This window comes from Strongylocentrotus purpuratus, unplaced genomic scaffold (genome assembly GCF_000002235.5).
Source record: "Strongylocentrotus purpuratus isolate Spur 01 unplaced genomic scaffold, Spur_5.0 spur5_scaffold_21, whole genome shotgun sequence".
Lineage (NCBI taxonomy): Eukaryota > Metazoa > Echinodermata > Echinoidea > Camarodonta > Strongylocentrotidae > Strongylocentrotus > Strongylocentrotus purpuratus.
Genome location: NW_022145607.1, coordinates 36,130,652 through 36,146,486, shown reverse-complemented (window position 1 = coordinate 36,146,486; position 15,835 = coordinate 36,130,652). Strand labels below are relative to the sequence as shown.

General features: G+C 36.4%; 1 protein-coding gene across 1 annotated transcript in view; it reads left to right on the top strand.

The window, feature by feature from the left end:
* Positions 1–14,523, top strand: part of LOC764541 (moesin) — a 31,869-nt gene extending 17,346 nt beyond the window's left edge. The window contains 13 exon segments of the mRNA XM_030994675.1: positions 2,365–2,469; positions 4,152–4,157; positions 4,159–4,316; positions 6,419–6,435; positions 6,438–6,501; positions 7,656–7,802; positions 8,489–8,585; positions 9,748–9,911; positions 10,857–10,966; positions 11,950–12,203; positions 12,954–13,202; positions 13,685–13,868; positions 14,477–14,523. Of these exon segments, the coding sequence (XP_030850535.1) occupies positions 2,365–2,469; positions 4,152–4,157; positions 4,159–4,316; positions 6,419–6,435; positions 6,438–6,501; positions 7,656–7,802; positions 8,489–8,585; positions 9,748–9,911; positions 10,857–10,966; positions 11,950–12,203; positions 12,954–13,202; positions 13,685–13,849 (1,536 nt within the window). The 3' untranslated portion in view covers positions 13,850–13,868; positions 14,477–14,523.
* Positions 14,524–15,835: the final 1,312 nt, after the last annotated feature.

Here is a 15,835-nt window from a genome sequence, read left to right as displayed (position 1 = left end):
TACGATATCATTTACAATTTTACATGTAAGTTTAAGACTAAAAAGCCCTGTGCAGTTGTACACTGATGATGAGGAAATAATTTTCACAACTTTTTGTGTGTGTGTGTGACTTGTTTGATCTACATGTACTTAAAAAGTATCATGTATGAATATCAATGCACAACATGGGTTTACATTGACGGAATGCATACCTGTGTAAATAACATACCTGTGTGTAATATGATATGAGCATGAGTTTTGATAGTGTTTCCGCCTTTCACTTGTAAATCTGGGTTACCTCCCCTTGTAGAGAGAGCCCATTGAAGCATGTCATTATTTATTCATCATTCCTCGATACAATAGTAGAAGGTTATGCTTCACTCATGGACTTTGATCTTTGAGTTTACTTCTCTGCCTGCGCGGCGTCGTATTGTACCTTATATGGTAATGCTTGAACTGTATGGTAATAGCAGACAACTCTAATCTACAGTACACACATACATGTAGGTATGCACTACTATGCATCATTGTGGAAATGCCCCATAACTGACATTTTTTGTAAGTTCCAGTAAGTTCCACATCTCCATGTATTGTATTGTACTGTAGGACTTTGATGTCATGGTAGAAATATGTACATCTATTTCCGTCTCTTATTTTGATACTTTTGAAGCCTTTCTTTAATATCTTTTTCTTCTTCTTCTTCTTCTATTTCTTCTTTGTCTTTTTCTTGATTTTTTTCTTTTTCTTAATTTCTTTTTCTTTTTCTTCTTCTTTTTCTTCTTCTTCTTCTTCTTCTTCTTCTTCTTCTTTTTCTTTCCCTTCTTCTTTCCCTTCTTCTTTTTCTTCTTCTTCTTCTTCTTCTTTTTCCTCCTATTCTTTTTCCTTTTCTTCTTTGTTTTCTTCTTTTTCTTTTCCTTTTGTTATTGTTTTTCTTCCTTTTTCTTTTTCTTTGTTTTCTTCTTTTTCTTTCTTTACTTATGTTTCTTCTTCTTCCTTTTCCACTTTTGTTTCTTTAGTTTCTTCTTCTTCTTCTTCTTCATTTTCTTTTCTTTCTTCTTTTCTTTTCTTTCTTCTTTTCTTTCTTCTTTTCTTCTCCTTCTCTTTCCTCTCTTCCTTCCTTAGTATAGAAAGATTCATATTTTATAATGAAAATGGGGGTTGAGGTGTGAGGTTGACTATTGCGCACATGCATGTACATGTAAGTATTGTTCATAGCTTCACTGTCACTAGTAGCACATGTACATGTGTGGAGAAATACCCTTGAAAGTGAGCCCAAAAGCTCTAAACATTCATACATGTACATGTATCTAATGCTATTCGTTCAAACTTACAAATAATGAGGGGGGAAATGGTCAAAGATCTGCACATATTTCTGATGAAACGTTGCATGTACGGTTTGACACTAATTTTCTTTCTGTCTTGCTTTCAATGTACAAGTTGAAGATTTATGTCATCCTCTCTGTGAGATTCTTTCACAATTTAAACACAAATGTTTATTTTACGTGAATCTGCCAGTTAATATTTTATAACTGATATTGGCAATGTTGTAAATGAATACTTAGTACACCATGTAATTGAATTTCATCATCATCCATGCTTCTCATACATGACTTCATTCTCTGTCCATGTTCCAATTTAACATGTTTGAATTTTAGTTTGTGGAGAACCCTGAGAATAGAGGCCTTAATGTATTTGTTAGTGCAGAAACGTTGACTGTCGAGCCTTATACTTGGTGGCTTAGACAGATTTCTCTTCTGCGCATAGTAATTCATAGATGCTTGCTTCATTCACTTTCTACTGTGTGACTGAAAACGCCAAGCACTCTGGGACATTCAGATTTTCATCATCATTTATGAAATTCAGCATTTTCCCTCTTTCGCACCATGATAGTATGGTGCTACAAATTTTAAACACATTAGACTGAAGCTTAATTTGAAACCCAACTGAAGAAAATGACCTAAAGTTTCATGGTTAACCTACAAAACTATATAGTAGTTCCAAAAATCATTTGGAACAACTTTTAATCAATGGAAAATTGATTATTAACACCTTTTGAAAGTTTGTTCTAACCTTCCAAATCTTGATTTTTGTGATGTTTTTGAGAAATACCGTACTTAATTTTAACCCAACTGAAGATGACTTAAGTTTCATGTTTTACATAAAAATCTATGGTAGTACCCTAAAAAGTTTTTTGGAACTACTACTTTTAATCAATGGAAACTGTTTTACAAACACCTTTTGAAGGTTTGCTCTTTCCTTCCAAATCTTCATTTTTGCCTTGTTTTTGAGAAAAACAATTTTTAATACAAAAATCAGGATGTGTAAGAAAATGTTAGCATGTAAAGACCTTGCTCAAATATTGTTTCTCCTTTCTTCCTGTATTAGGTAGTAGCACAAGATCTGAGGAAAGACAACCCTCTACAGTTCAAATTCAGAGTCAAATTCTACCCAGAAGAAGTCACTGAAGAATTGATTCAAGAAGTCACACAGGTGAGTCTCTATAGCTTCCACAAGCAGCAAAATATACAAAATATTTCAATACCATTTTCACAAACAATAAATAATACTCAGTTCTTTTATATCGCATAACACATTACAGGATAGCATGTCCCTATGCTCTTTAAATAGAAAGGAAATAATTACAAGAAAAAGTCATACAAATAAGAAAATCCACTTCGAAGCAAAGAAGTACATCTAGTGTTGGACGCTGAGTTCATGGGTCTACACTATTAACATTGAATAAATACGTTTTAAGAGAAACCTTTAACTTGTTTAAATTATTGTGATTTCTCATGGAATCTGAAAGTGAATTCCATAAAACTGGGGAGGCGTGTGTAAAAGAATGTTCACCGTATGTTTTTGTTGAGGTGGGAGGGACAATGAATAATGATTTTGAGCTTGATCTTAAAGTACGAGTAGGCCAATAATGATAAAAGTTCACATAAAAGTTCACAAAGTTGCACTTTGTAGTTTGTACAGAATTATTGGATATACATGTACAGTTGTACACTAGCTACATTTCCTACAAGTTTAGCTAATGAAGCATGAACTGTCAAGGATATACTTTCCGCTATGTCTACCTTGAAGGTTTAATTACAGGCTCTTCAGTTCCTTATTCAAAGAGTAGTTTTACATTCTGAAATTCCAGATACATGTAGATGTCGCTATGCAAGTTATTCAGAGTTTTTTTTTCTTTCAAGGAAACCCAAATTCCGCCAGCAACATCTTTGGAAAATTAACCTAACCTCAATTATTGCAATACATCATAACAAAGGAAATTTGATCCGCATTCTGATGACATATTAATTTTGATGATAGATCCTGAAATCATTGAACTAAAACTTTTTTAAGCCAACAATATAAATAATTTGTTTTGTATCTTTCCATTGTACTTAAAGAGGATTCATTATGCCTCACTTCTGTGCACAAACTTCTTTTGACGTCAATGACTAAAATTCCCTCAGATTCATTCATGCATGCCAGACAGTATCCGCATATTTGGTACCGTTGAAAGAAGATGAATTGGACTTTATCAGGACACAATTATGTTTCTAGTAACTCATTATTGAGGTTTTCTTTTGAAGAATTACACTATGTAAAGATCTTAAAGTTATCGCTATTTCCTTGTTCAGTCAAACCTGCTTTAGTAACCACCTGTCTACAAAGACCACATTCTGTGCTTCTCTAGAAAGTGGTTTCTCATTGATACACAAACTAAAGGAACCTGTCTACAAAGACCACATTCTTTGCTTCCCTTGAAAATGGTTTCTCATTGAAACATGTACTAAGGGATCCTGTCTACAAAGACCACATTTCTTGTTTCCCCTGAAAATGGTTCTCATTGAAACATGAACTAAAGGAACCTGTCTACAAAGACCACTTTTAGTCACTATAGACAGGTTTAACGGCTTAAAGCCCCACTGTGCTACTTGTTGCAACTTGCTCCCTCTTGCAACTTGCTCCCTCAATAGAAAACTTCCCCAATCGGTGCCTGTTGGTCCCCCATGATCCTCTTTTTCTTATGTTAGTTGAGAGCTGAGTTGATGAGATAGCCACCTGTCAGCACCTGGCTGGGTGGTCTAATCACTTCTGGCCCAGTAGTATTGACAGTCTTTAATACCATCTGCAATGAATTCAAAGTCTTGGATCCTTCTTGTTGTTCTTGTTCTCAGCGGTTGTTTTTTCCTGCAAGTCAAGGAGGGTATCTTGACAGACGAGGTCTACTGTCCTCCCGAGACATCAGTCTTGCTTGCGTCCTACGCAGCACAGGCTAAACACGGTGACTATGACCATCCAAAGTGCAAGTTCACCGAAGATTCCAACATCCTACCCAAGAGGTAAGTTCACTCTTCGCTTGTTTAGGTTTACTAATGCAGGGTTCCAAATGAACTTATTTGGAAGAGGGTCCACATTTAATGAGTCTGTATCCATGAGTCCTATATACAGTTGAACCTGCTTTAGCAGCCACCTGCATCCTGCATCTAATGTATGTTACTTATGCATTCAATATATTTGTTTAATTTTGTAATAATATGTATAAAATTATATACACTTAAAATATTTTATAAATGTAATGCTTCCTGGGAGAAATGTCAATAGTTTAAACATATTTGTGGCTTACACCCAGTAAATAAGATCGATTGATCGATCTGTAATTGAAAAACAATCAGACCTGCAAGCAGTAGATGGCAGGTTCAAATCCCTCTGGTTCCAAGATTTTTTCTGACTTGTTTTTCAATTACAGATCGATCAATCGATCTTATTTACTGGTGTAAGCCACAAATATGTTTAAACTATTGAAATTTCTCCCAGGAAGTATTACATTTATAAAAAGTTATTGTCCTATGGCGGACTAATGAATATTAATAAGTCAGAATGAATCAGGAGAGCTTGGGTATTTGTTTCTAGTTCATCATGACTGTCCCATGGACCAGTGATGGCCTGGTGGTAGAGTCGCTGCCTGGCAAGCAGTAGATGGCAGGTTCAAATCCCGCTGGTTCCAAGATTTTTTCTGACTTGTTTTTCAATTACAGATCGATCAATCGATCTTATTTCCTGGTTGTAAGCCACAATATGTTTAAACTACTTCAAATATTGTATCAAACCATATTATGTTCATGAAAATGTATGATGGAAAAAAAAAAATACAGAAACCAATAAATCAAAATCAATCAAAATCAAGACCACATTTTTTGTTTCCCTTGAAAATGGTTTCTCAATGAAACATGTACTAAAGTTACCTGTCTACAAAGACCACATTTTCCCCCCTGAAATGGTTTCTCAATGAAACATGCTCTAAAGTGACCTGTCTAGAAAGACAACATTTTTTTCCCCTGAAAATGGTTTCTCAATGCAACATGTACTGAAGGAACCTGTCTACATGTACAAAGACCACCTGTCTATAAAGACCACATTTTTGTTTCCCTTGAAAATGGTTTCTCAATGAAACATGTACTAAGGAACCTGTCTATAAAGACCACTTTTTATGTTTCCCTTTGGAGGTCGGTATAGACAGGTTTGACTGTAAAATTTTTGAAACTTTGGTGAAAAGGATTTAGATTGTTGTGTCCCGACGTCGAGTGTTGAGCCGCGACTAATGCAACAGACCGCATACCACCACAGATGACCTTTGTCACACGTACTAGTGTGAAACAATCATCCAAACAACGTGATAGTCCAACGATTCAATTTGTAACAAATAAATGGTTAAAGTGGCGATAATCAATCTAAATTGTCCATATGTATCAAAGTGGTTCAATAGCCAAAACAACTTGTTTTTGCTGGATTAGTAGTTCCATGTTGTCATACTTATGCAGAGATGCCAACCAGTACGATTAAATCATATTTAGTTCGATAATAAGATTGAAATATACGATTTTTCATCTTTTTTTTTCACACAAACACAAAACAAAAACCCCCCCCCCCCCCCCCCCCCCCCCCCCCCCCCCCCCCCGGAATCGCATAGAAACATGTACAAGTAAACCCCCGCAAACCCAACAAAAACTTTGCTTTACAATTTTCTCATTAAATTTTAATGGCCCGGGGCTGAAATCTGATTTTTTTAGGATACTCAGTCTGTTTTTGTGTGTCAAGAGGTTGGCATCTCTGCTTATACCAAACACGCTATTATAAATAGGGCCCTCAGGAAATCCAAGTATGGCTTGGCTTTCGTGTCTGCTGTTCATGTTATTCTTAATTTTCTTCATACTCTTTATCCATTAGCCCATAGAAAGCCATGTTAACTTTTTTGGTGTGTGTGTGTGTGGTACATGTATGATACATTCTGGCTGTACACAAATTATTTTGTTAGGCGATTTAAACAAAAAATGAAACAACACTGAATCCAGAACCCAGCAGTGACGTCATGTAATATCTCATGTTTTGCTTGTTGTGTAAAGGAATTCTGTAATATGAATTATGTTTTTTATTGTGATTTCAGAGTGACAGAACAACACAAATGACAAAGGACCAGTGGCATGAGCGTGTCTCAAATTGGTACAAGGAACACAAAGGAATGCTCAAGTAAGTTCTTCTCGGTCAATTTATTTTTATTTATTTATTTAATTTCCAGGAACTCATCATCAAAGAATAGAGTACCTAAGCTGTGACACCATAAAAATCTACTTTTAGAATTTCTCCATTTTTTTCTTCATTTTTTAAAGAAAAAATTGAGAAATTCTAAAAATAGATTTTTTATGACGCCACACTTCACCACTCTATAACATACCTAGACAATGTAAGCATTCTAAAATGATGATAATAATGTATTGTTAGTGCAGAAACGTTGACTGTCGAGCCTTATACTTGGTGGCTTAGACAGATTTCTCTTCTGCGTATAGTGATTCATAGATGCTTGCTTCATTCACTACGTATGTGTACCTGAAAACACCAAGCACTCTAGGACATTCAATAATTGCATGAAACTTACCATGATGGTAACTATGCAATCAATATTAATTACCATGACAACATCACTCAACAGCCAATCCAATCAAGGTTTCCATGGAAGTTACCGTTAATAGCAAAGTTACCATCAATGGTAAGTTATATGCAACAGGGCCCAGACTGAACCTATCCATGAGCTCACTTACAGTATGTTCTTTCTATTGGACAGCTTCGCACCATCATTGCTCTTTCTGAGGGGCGTTTCACAAAGATTCCTAAGTTGAACTTTTCTCTTTAAGTTGGACTTAACAATTATGGAAAGCCGTTACCATCTTTGAAAATATTTTGTAAAAGTTATTTTTAAAAGGCATAAAATGTTGATTCTAATGATCTGAGGAACTAACACTTCAACAAGCTCTGCTTCAAGTTAGTTCCTCTTTTCTCGTGCTTTTTCCATTATATTTGTCGTTTCATTGCATATTTTTTGTGATATCGTTATTCTTGTACTATGTTTTGCATGACAAATAAAATCTTTTAATTGAATTTGAATTAATCATTCATATTTTCTTTTATCAAGGAGATTTCATGTTCTTGATGTGGAATTTATGAAAAGACTTGAATTTGTGTTTTGAATGTATTTTATTTTAAGGCTAGAAATGGCTCTCCGTAATGTTTGAGTCCAACTTAAAGAGTTAAGTTCGACTTAGGATCTTTGTGACACCCCCCCCCCCCCCCCCCTGTTCTCCACTATTCAACTACTGACAATTTTTCCTCCACCTTCTCTCTCTTAGGGAAGAGGCAATGATTGAGTACATGAAGATTGCACAAGATCTGGAGATGTATGGAGTCAATTACTTTGAAATCAGGAACAAGAAGGGAACGGATCTGTGGCTTGGAGTCGACGCCCTTGGATTGAATGTTTATGAGAGGGACGACAAGTAAGTCAAAGGAAATCCAAACTTAATAAAAAAATTGAAAGAAGGCAGAAAATTTAGAGTAGCAGATTGGTGAAAGTTTGAACTAAATTCGAAAAAGAATGAGAAAGTTACAAAGTTAATTCCCTTTCAATGATGAGAATATTTCTGTTTAAAGCAGGTCTGCACAACTTATAGCTACTTGCGCCCTCTATATAGCAAACCATGTCTAAGCGGTACACCTTGGTCCCCCATGTTCCCCTTTTTCTTATGTTAATTGAGAGCTTATTTGATGAGATAACCACCTGCCTGTGACCTTGCAAGGAGGTCTAATCCCCCCTGGCCAAACTAGTACAGACAGGATTTAAAGAAACATGTGCTATGATGAAACTCACTCTGACACCCCTTCTGAAGGCCTATCCCAATGCTGATGAGTGAATCTGAGCTTATACATATGATTTAGATTTATGGAAGGAACATTTGGAAAGTAGTGGGAAAGGATGACTTGATCCAAAGAATAGTTTTCAAGGCAGACGTAAACAATGTTATCCCCTTGCTGTTGAAGGTACAGCCTCGCCGTTCCTTTAGAGCAAGTTAATAGTTAAATTTGAGTAATCTTTTATATCGCTTCTAGTTTTGTATTGTATTCACACACATTGGCATTGATCGTTGAGTGTAATAATGTATGTGTGTCTATTGTATTACCACAGATTGACACCGAAGATTGGGTTCCCGTGGAGTGAAATCCGTAACATCTCATTCAACGACAAGAAGTTCGTCATCAAGCCCATCGAGAAGAAAGCTCCTGTAAGTACACTGATACTTGGTTAAACATGAGATATGTGTTCTGTCACTATGAATATGACTGACAAAGAAAGCTGACAAAATACACAGTTCCTCAGGTAGACAAAGGAACATCCCTTCACTGCTATTATGTAAAAATGTGTAGAACAGGTGTCACATGCATATTCACCTTTTTACATAATAGCAGTGAAGGGATGTTCCTTTGTCTACCTGAGGAACTGTATATTTTGTCCGCTTTCTTTGTCTGTCATGTTCATAGTGTGTACTGGGTAAAGGAACCTGTTTACAAAGACCACTTTTTGTGTTTCCCTTGGGCGGTCGCTGTAGACAGGTTTGACTGTAACATTTTAGAAACTTTGGTAAAGCGGATTTAGTTTTTTGTGTTTCGATGTTGAGTGTTATACTTTAGCAAGCCCTGGAGCCCAGCCACAAGGGAATTCATGCTCTGTCCATCTCTCAATTTTACATTGAAATTTTAGTTTGTGGACAAACTTAGAATAAAGACCATAATGTATGGTTAATGCAGAAACGTTGACTGTCGAGCCTTATACTTGGTGGCTTAGACAGATTTCTCTTCTGCGTATAATAATTCATAGATGCTTGCTTCATTCACTTCCTACTGTGTGACTGAAAACACCAAGCACTCTGGGACATTCAGTATTAGCTTTCTTCACTAGTGCCTTTCATTATCATTTATTAAAGTCAGCATTTCCTTCTTACAAGGGGTTATTGAATTTCAGACATAATGACACTCCTTTCTTAATGGGTATTTCCATAAATGAGTGACCCACTTTGTGACATGTCCCTGTTACATAAGGAACCCACACATGTTTGTGGCTCTGAGTATAGACTGAAATAGTGGATTATGATTGTTAAAAGTGATTTATAAGTATGAGGATGCAATATTATGCTTGGAAATCACTTTACCATCTCACTCCACTATTCAAGTCTTTACTCAGAGCCACAAATACGTGGGTTTCCTTATGTAACAGGGACACCAAACATGTCACAAAGTGGGTCCCTAATTTATGGAATTACCCTTATACGATGTTGTTGCCTAGTCCAAACGCCCCTCTTGCTATACAATGATTCTTTATATGAGTTTCGTATAGATTCCCTTTAGTCTAAAGAGGCTTTACCATTGTGTATTATTTTGATTTTACAGGACTTTGTGTTCTATGCTTCTCGGTTGCGAATCAACAAGCGAATCCTTGCCCTCTGCATGGGTAACCATGAGCTCTACATGCGCAGACGTAAACCAGACACCATTGAGGTCCAGCAGATGAAAGCACAGGCTAGAGACGACAAGGCTTCCAAGAGAGCAGAAAAGTAAGATATGTCATCCTTTATTTCTTCTTCTTCTTCTGTTTAAGTACAGGCCACCATGTTGCTTCAAACTTTGAGGTTGTGCAGATATATATGTACAGTGCTGGGAAGATCTCTTTCATTTTATTCAACTCACTCCTAGATCCTAACCAAAGGATTTGTTGAACGCAGAAATGTGTGATCCATTTATTGAGACTGCCCCATGTTTTTTCCATCTAAAAGCGTGTTATGGTTTCCAATACTATGAACAAAATTTAAGTATGAGATGCGCTATTATTTTTTGGCTATAGCACTGCGCATGAAACCGTGTAGAGGTGAGTGCACTCGTACTCCTTGTGTGGGTACAGTAAGCCTACTAAACTTGGTATCTATTTGACATCGAGATGACATGGGCCAGTCTTAAAATGACTCAGTTAATCAAAGAACCAGGATCTAGGAGTTTTGTTGTACAAAATACATGATTCATGTCTTCATTCGTTCATGATACGATCTATCTGGCTCTTGTTGCGGCTGGATATGCATCTTATCACTCTCTTTCTCTATACAATAGATGCATGCATCATTTTAACACTATCGTTATGATTATCAATTTAGCATTCATGTGTTTACAGTTTTGTACTGGAGGCTTCGTAGAAATTTTATCGACCCTTATGTCGCCGGGTAAAATATGTGACACACAGCAACATTATCTAGTAACAAGTTACAATGTGTTTCTGCAGGTACATTGCCGAAACTGGTTTCATTCAAGAAGACGTTATTGCCTGGCAAAGCAAACTATACGTCAACCAAAGATGCCATACAATGAATTTAATAATGCGTTCAATCGATACTGAATTTAAAAGTTTTGGAATCATGGAAAAGGATCTGTTTTAATCCATTATAAGCATAAGGTTTGAATTTACACGCTTCTAATTATTTTGTTATCCACTGTGTTTTTTCTTTTTCTAGGGAACAGCTAGCTGTTGAGATGAAGAAGAGAGAGGAGGCAGAGAAGACAGCGAGAATGTTAGAACAGAAGATGCAGGAGATGGAGGATATGGCAAGGAAAAATAGAGAAGGTCAGCTCAATGTCATTGATTCTTAATTGAGAACAATGGACGTGGGGTGTTTCACAAAGATCCTAAGTTGAACTTATCTCTAAGTTAGACTTAAAAATTATGGAAAGCTGTTAGCATCTTTGAAAATTTTGTAGAAGTTATTTATAAGGCATAAAATGTTAATTCAAATCATTCATATTTTCTATTATCAAGGAGATCTTATGTTCATGATGTGTAATTTATGAAAAGTCTAAAATACTTGAATTTTTCATTTGAATATTTCATTTGAATATATTTTATTTTACGGCTACAAATGGCTCTCCATAATAAAAGTCCAACTTAGGGTTAAGTTTGACTTCAAATCTTTGTGAAACACCTCCTGTTTACTTATTTGAATATGAGGACACTGCTAACGTTGATTGTGCTGTTTATTGATGATTTAAGACCTCTTTGATTACAAAATCTGTACTCCTAGAGTATCGAAGTGCTCATGTCATATTCCCTCTTCTAGGTTCTAAAACAAACCTAGACGCATGAGGTTCACCTTGAAACCATTGAAGCAAAGGTGAAGCAGGGCTAATTTGGTGTTTGGGGCTGGTGTAATTCTTTAGCGCAACATTGTTTAGAAGCAGCAACCTTGAGAACTTTGCCAGTATGATGTCACGCTTGGGTACAAAATTGGTTGCACAATTTGCAACTGATATTTGCAATCAATTGCAACTCAACTTTCTTACATTTTTACAATGCCCCACTAGGCACTAATCTCCTAAATTTTCTAGGATTTTGTTAGGATTTAAGTTTTAACAATTAAATTCAGTTAACTAGATCTAGCTTTTATTCTCCCTCTCTCCCTTAATGGGGCGTTGCAAGAAAGTTGAGTTGCGATCAATTGCAAATTTGCAATTAATTGCAAGACTTACGCTTTATTTTGGGGATTTGCAATTGATTGCAGCTTTCTTGCAACGCCCCATAAAAGTGTTTTTGTGTTTGTGTTTGAATTGCAGAGATGCAAGTTAAGGAAGCGGAAGCAGCAGCCCTGGCAGAGGCGACCAGAAGGAGTCAGATGGAGAGTGAAGAGGCTCAGCGCAAGATGGCTGAATTGGAACAGGAGATCGGTCAAGCTACGGCCCAGAAAGAGATGACCGCTCATGAGAAAGAAGAGATGGCCATGAAGTTGGAGGAGCTGGCTGAAGAGAAGGAACGTTTGGCTATGAGTAGAGAGGATGCAGAGAGTCAACAGGCTGATTTACAAGAGAAGGTAATCTTTCATGTCTTAAAGCCCATCTGTACTAGTTTGGCCAGGAGGGATTAGACCACCCAGCGTGGTCAACTGGCAGGTGGTTATCTCATCAACTCAGCTGTCAATTAACAGAAGAAAAAGAGGATCATGGGGGACCAACAGGCACCGATTGGGGAAATTTTCTATATAGAGGGAGCAAGTAGCTACAAGTAGTACAGTGGTTGAGGTTGAGTTCTGGGGAGAGGTGACAAATAATTTGTGATCGTAATCATTGTTATTATGCAAGTATGGAAGAACATCAGAGAAAAAAATGTTTCCTGAAAAGCATGGCTCTTCGAATGCTTTCATATTCGAAATATGACATGTAACAGCTTGAAAATAAGGACCACATTTTTATGCCACATATTTGTGTGTCACTCAAAGATTTTTACTTTTTTGAAGCACAATTTTTGTAGGGCTTCTATATTACACCATATCAAAGACATTGATAACACGTAGGGCCATGCATCTCAGATTTGTAAAACTGGAAACATTGTTAAACAATGCCTTTAATATAATAACTGTTTGTCTTTTTAGTTGAGCTTAGCTGAGGAGGAGAAGAAGCATTCTTTGTAATATAACGAGTTTGTTTGTCTTTGTAGTTGAGGTTAGCTGAGGAGGAGAAGGAACGTTCTTTTTAATACAATGAATTTGTTTGTCTTTATAGTTGAGGTTAGCTGAGGAGAAGGAACGTTGTTTATAATTTGTTGATCTTATTTGTCTTTGTAGTTGAGGTTAGCTGAGGAGGAGAAAGAGCGTATGCAGATGGAGTTCCTCGAGGCCCAGGAAGCCGCAGCGGTTGCTGCGTCTCAGGCCGTGGCTGAGGCTGCTGCTGCTGCTGAGATCCCTACTGATGAGAAGGACGATGAAGATCAAGGTGGAGAGCACGAGTTCACCAACGAACCTATTCAGAACGATCGCAATGAAGAAATGAGAGATGCCTACCAGGGCAAGAGGAATCTTCAAAACCAATTGCAGGTAATTATTCTAGTGCCCCTTTAACTCGCTTGTTTAATGTTGTGTCTTTCTTTTTTTGTGATGAAGGAAAGTTTTTTTGATGCTCTTTTGGAAAATGAAGTTCAAATTGAGAAATTCTAAAAATAGATTTTTATGATGTCACAGCTTTGTTTGGTACTCTATGCATTTTGAAATTTATTAATCATGACTATTCAAATCATTAATCATTAAGAATTTAGAAGTTTGAATGTTCATATGAAATGCTATCAGATCGTATAGTGTGTGGTGGGATCAAGTCTTCATTGATATTTTTTTGTTGTAGGATCTTGAAGACAGATGGTATAGTTCCTCAATCAAATGGTAGTCAGATCATATAGTGCGTGGTGGGCTTCAGTCTACATTGATATTTTTTATTGTAGGATCTTGAAGACAATGGTAGTCAGATCGTATAGTGTGTGGTGGGCTCAATTCAAGTCTCCAATCAATATTTTTGTTTATTGTAGGATCTTGAAGAGGAGCTGAAAGCCTTGAAGGATACCAAGAAGATGACCCAGAATGACGTGATCCATATAAACAATGTCCGAGCTGGCCGTGATAAGTACCAGACTCTGAGGAACATCCGATCTGGTAACACCAGGCAACGTATTGATGTCTTTGAGAACATCTAAACAATCAACGTTAATCAAAGTAAGTCGATTGTAATTGGTCTGTACAGAGCCAGAAGTCTCAGATTCTGAAACAAAATCCTGGATTTAGCTCATGCTGCAATGATAATTATAAACCTTTAGGTCAGTCAGGAACCTCATGACTTTTACAAGCCGATCGCCTGTCTGATTATCAAGATATTTACGATTGGAAATCTAAATTTAAACATTCGTTTTTTAATAGATTTGTTACAGAATTTGGGCTTGAAATATACATCGCCAATCAATAAGTGCTGTAAAAACCCAGAATATCATTATTCCTACAGACTAGTTTTTGATAATTTGATAAAATTTGAGTCCAACCTTTGTTGATATGGCCTGTTGATTATTATGTATTTAGCGTCACCTGTGCCTGGGAGTTGAAAAGCATACTGAATCACTGTAACCCTCTGGTCTCTCCTCCCGGTATGATTGATTAGGGGTGTGCAGGTGGACCACTACACCGGGGTTTCCCCTATCTCTTATACAAATAGTGCAGTGGGTTTTTAACGTGCAAAGGTGGTGACTCTCCTTTACGGGGCCTCCATTTAACATCCTATTTGAGGGATAATAACCAGAGTTCCTCTGTTTCTCCTTCTTCATTTTATTCAGATAGTACTCAGGATGTAGCAGCACAGCATTGGCATGGAAGTAATCTAATAAACACATCGATTCTGGTCCTAATAAACACATTGATTCTTGATCTAATAAACACATCGATTCTGGTTCTAATAAACACATCGATTCTGGACCTTATAAACACATCGATTCCGGTTCTAATAAACACATCGATTCTGGTTCTAATAAACACATTGATCCTGGTTCTAATAAACCATTGATACTGGATCTAATAAACACATCGATTCTGGTTCTAATAAACGCATCGATCCTGGTTTGCAAGAAGACAATGAAGTGATTAATCAACTAGCAAATATCCTTTTTAAAACATCTCAAGATGGATCTATTTAATAAGAAACCAGTATCATGAGTACTTACACATCCCTCACCTAATGGATGTAATCATACAACCTTTTTACAAGTCAATATTTGATACCCTTCCAAAAAAAAAACGTGTAAATGTCAGGTGAGGTTATGCATGTTGTGATGAACAGCAAATTATATTTGAAATGAAGATTACTCACAGTAGAATATATGTATGTGTATTATATTCACCTTCCACAAATCGTTGACATTATAAATATTTGAAGCAAGCTTGTCATGCAAAACACTTGATACAATGTCATGTATGTATGATGGTTAGTATTAGACTTTTGAATGGCTGAAATAATTGAGCGATAAAATGACTAGAAGCATACCTAATAAATGGGTATGGTATATTAATATGATGCTGTATAGATTTAAAATGTCATTGGTTTTTCAAATATAGGATCATGGTTGAAAGAAGGTTTAATATTTAATCAAAAAGGATAATATTATCTAACATGGTAAATTGCAATATATCTGCACTATTCACATTAGACCTGGGAATGGGTATACCTACGTAACCATGGTAGCCGTTAAATACAAACCCAAAACCAAAGCTGTATGTTGTCATCCAAAACTAGAGAAATAGCAATGAGCTATGTTTCTCTCTATATAAACACATTCCACTGATTAATGTGGTGAGAATTCATTCATTGTTGCCTGTTAAAAAGAGATATATAAACAAAGTTTGTTGCTAATATTGCAGAAAAGAGTCGATGATGCATCGATTGTAGAGCTTAAGCTGTGTGAATATATAAAGAGCTTATCATTTTGAATGGCATTTTATAATTATGGTTGATAAAAACCGAGTGCCTTGGCCATATGCTTGTAAAGCTCCTATATTACATGCAGCTATGAGGCTAGCATTTTGAGTTTGTACAAATAACTGCATTCATGCAAAACGAGTAAGCATATCATTTTGTTGTATATATATACTATGTATTTCATGGCACTCTGTCGTACAGCAACCTTTAGAAGGAAACTCAT